The 2,500-nt window shown below is 42.6% G+C and overlaps 1 protein-coding gene across 1 annotated transcript in view; it reads right to left on the minus strand.

Moving 5' to 3' along the window:
- Positions 1–2,500, minus strand: part of LOC107573633 (protein zer-1 homolog) — an 18,348-nt gene that overhangs the window by 2,993 nt on the left and 12,855 nt on the right. The window contains exons 12-13 of the mRNA XM_016260074.1: positions 2,253–2,441; positions 260–357 (exon numbers count right to left, since the gene is read on the minus strand). Of these exons, the coding sequence (XP_016115560.1) occupies positions 260–357; positions 2,253–2,441 (287 nt within the window). The remainder of the gene's footprint in view (positions 1–259; positions 358–2,252; positions 2,442–2,500) is intronic.

The following is a 2,500-nucleotide window of genomic DNA, read 5'->3' on the forward strand; positions in this document are numbered from 1 at the left end:
ACTGTTGATACATTCTTCAAAATATCTTCCTTTGTGTTCAACAGAAGACAGAAACTCATACCAGTTAGGAAGGACACGAGGGAGAGTGAATGATGACAGAACAATGATTTTTGGGTGTGTTTACACCTCACAGTCATACTTATTGACTCTGATTTTAATGATACAGACAGGAGGATTTTCATACGGCGTTACACTGAGAATGACATTATTTTGGGGTGAAATCTGATCTGATGAGAAGGTTTCACAGTGAAATACTCACAGTAAACAGACACCAGGTTATAAAGCGCCCAGGTGGCCCAGTGCTGACTGACCGGAGCACTGCTCTGAGGAAGGAGACGCAGGATGGGCTCGAACGACCTGCAGACGGACGACAGACAGACAGACGACAGAGAGACAGATGACAGAGAGACGACAGACAGACAGACGACAGAGAGACAGACGACAGAGAGACGACAGACAGACAGATGACAGAGAGACAGATGACAGACAGACAGACGACAGACAGACAGACAGACAGACAGACAGACAGAGAGACAGATGACAGACAGACGACAGACAGACAGATGACAGAGAGACAGATGACAGACAGACAGACGACAGAGAGACAGATGACAGAGAGACGACAGACAGACAGATGACAGACAGAGAGACAGATGACAGAGAGACAGACAGACAGACAGAGAGACAGACGACAGAGAGACAGACGACAGACAGACGACAGACAGACAGACAGACAGACGACAGAGAGACAGATAGACAGAGAGACAGACAGACGACAGAGACAGAGAGACAGACAGGTCAGTGACGAGGTTAAAAGTGTCTTTTAAACAGATGACATTGGTCTGATTTTAGATCTTAACTAGTTTCTCAGCCATTAGACAGGCAAACCTGTATTTCATAGAGAGACAGATGACAGAGAGACGACAGACAGACAGACGACAGAGAGACAGATGACAGACAGACGACAGACAGACAGATGACAGAGACAGATGACAGACAGACAGACGACAGAGAGACAGATGACAGACAGACGACAGACAGACAGACAGACGACAGAGAGACAGACAGACAGACAGACGACAGAGAGAGAGACAGACAACAGAGAGACAGACAGACGACAGACAGACAGACGACAGAGAGACGACAGACAGACAGACAGACAGACAGACAGACGACAGAGACAGACAGACAGACGACAGACAGACAGACGACAGAGAGACAGACGACAGAGACAGAGACAAATGACAGACAGACAGACAGACAGATGACAGACAGACAGATGATAGACAGATGATAGACAGACAGATGACAGACAGACAGATGATAGACAGACAGAACAGAGAGACAGACAGACGACAGAGACAGAGAGACAGACAGGTCAGTGACGAGGTTAAAAGTGTCTTTTAAACAGATGACATTGGTCTGATTTTAGATCTTAACTAGTTTCTCAGCCATTAGACAGGCAAACCTGTATTTCATTAAGATAATTTAATTAATCAAATCAATGATGATGTTAACCCTTGTGTGTCCATTTAAAAAAAAATTTACACAGAGGTACTTAAAGGATAAAAGTGTCATAAAAATATTATATATTAATATATATATTAATATTTTTCCACTTTCACTTGCATAGATTTTTTAAACCAACATCAGTTCTGATCACACCTACCAAAATTTCATGAATTTTCAAGATTTTAAGTTAGTGCCAGTTTGTTTAAATAATGCCCCTGTTGTTTTTTCATGAAAAAAACACAGAAAAAAATCATTTTGCATGTACTAAATACTACACAGAAGTTTGTTCTGGATTATTACAGTCTAGGATAAGTCAATGATTAGAAACAATATTAATTTTGATGCATTATTTTTTCTGACTTTTACCAATCACACAAACAACACCCTGATATATATACCAACAATTATAATTACACCATTTCAATTCAATTTTTAAGCAGAAAACAGAAGAAAATCAAGTATAGGACAAACGTGAAACCAAACCAAAATAGTAAAATTTTTTAAATGTTGAAGCCGTGTCAACAGAATGGAAGCCTATTAACAAAGAAAGCATGACGTTATGACAACATGCCACATTCAAAACACAATACTGCATTTTATCGGATGTTTTTGCCCCGAAGGTCCGGAGTGTCACTATTTTTGTACCTAGCATAAAAGAGATTTATGAACAGAAAAATACTAGAAATGTTATGGTCTTTGCATCAACACAAAACGAAATGTCCCCAAGGACGCTGACGTGCCTGTAGTTGATGTTGCGTCGCGAGCTGACGTCCCAGCTCTGGATGGCCGCCCACATTTTGTCCATGACGTGTGTCCTCCTGGGCTCCTCCATGGTCCAGACCTCCGGCCCGTCGAACATGATGTGTGACAGCACTCCGCAGGCGTTATAGGACACCTCGATGCCGTCCGCTTTACTGTCCAGCAGCTCACTGCGAGCAGAGCCGCGGCGTTAGACACTCACACAGCAAACACTGAGCCAATGAGGTGC

The sequence above is a fragment of the Sinocyclocheilus grahami genome, unplaced genomic scaffold, assembly GCF_001515645.1.
Source record: "Sinocyclocheilus grahami isolate Dianchi unplaced genomic scaffold, SAMN03320097.WGS_v1.1 scaffold1988.1, whole genome shotgun sequence".
NCBI classification, from domain to species: Eukaryota; Metazoa; Chordata; class Actinopteri; order Cypriniformes; family Cyprinidae; genus Sinocyclocheilus; species Sinocyclocheilus grahami.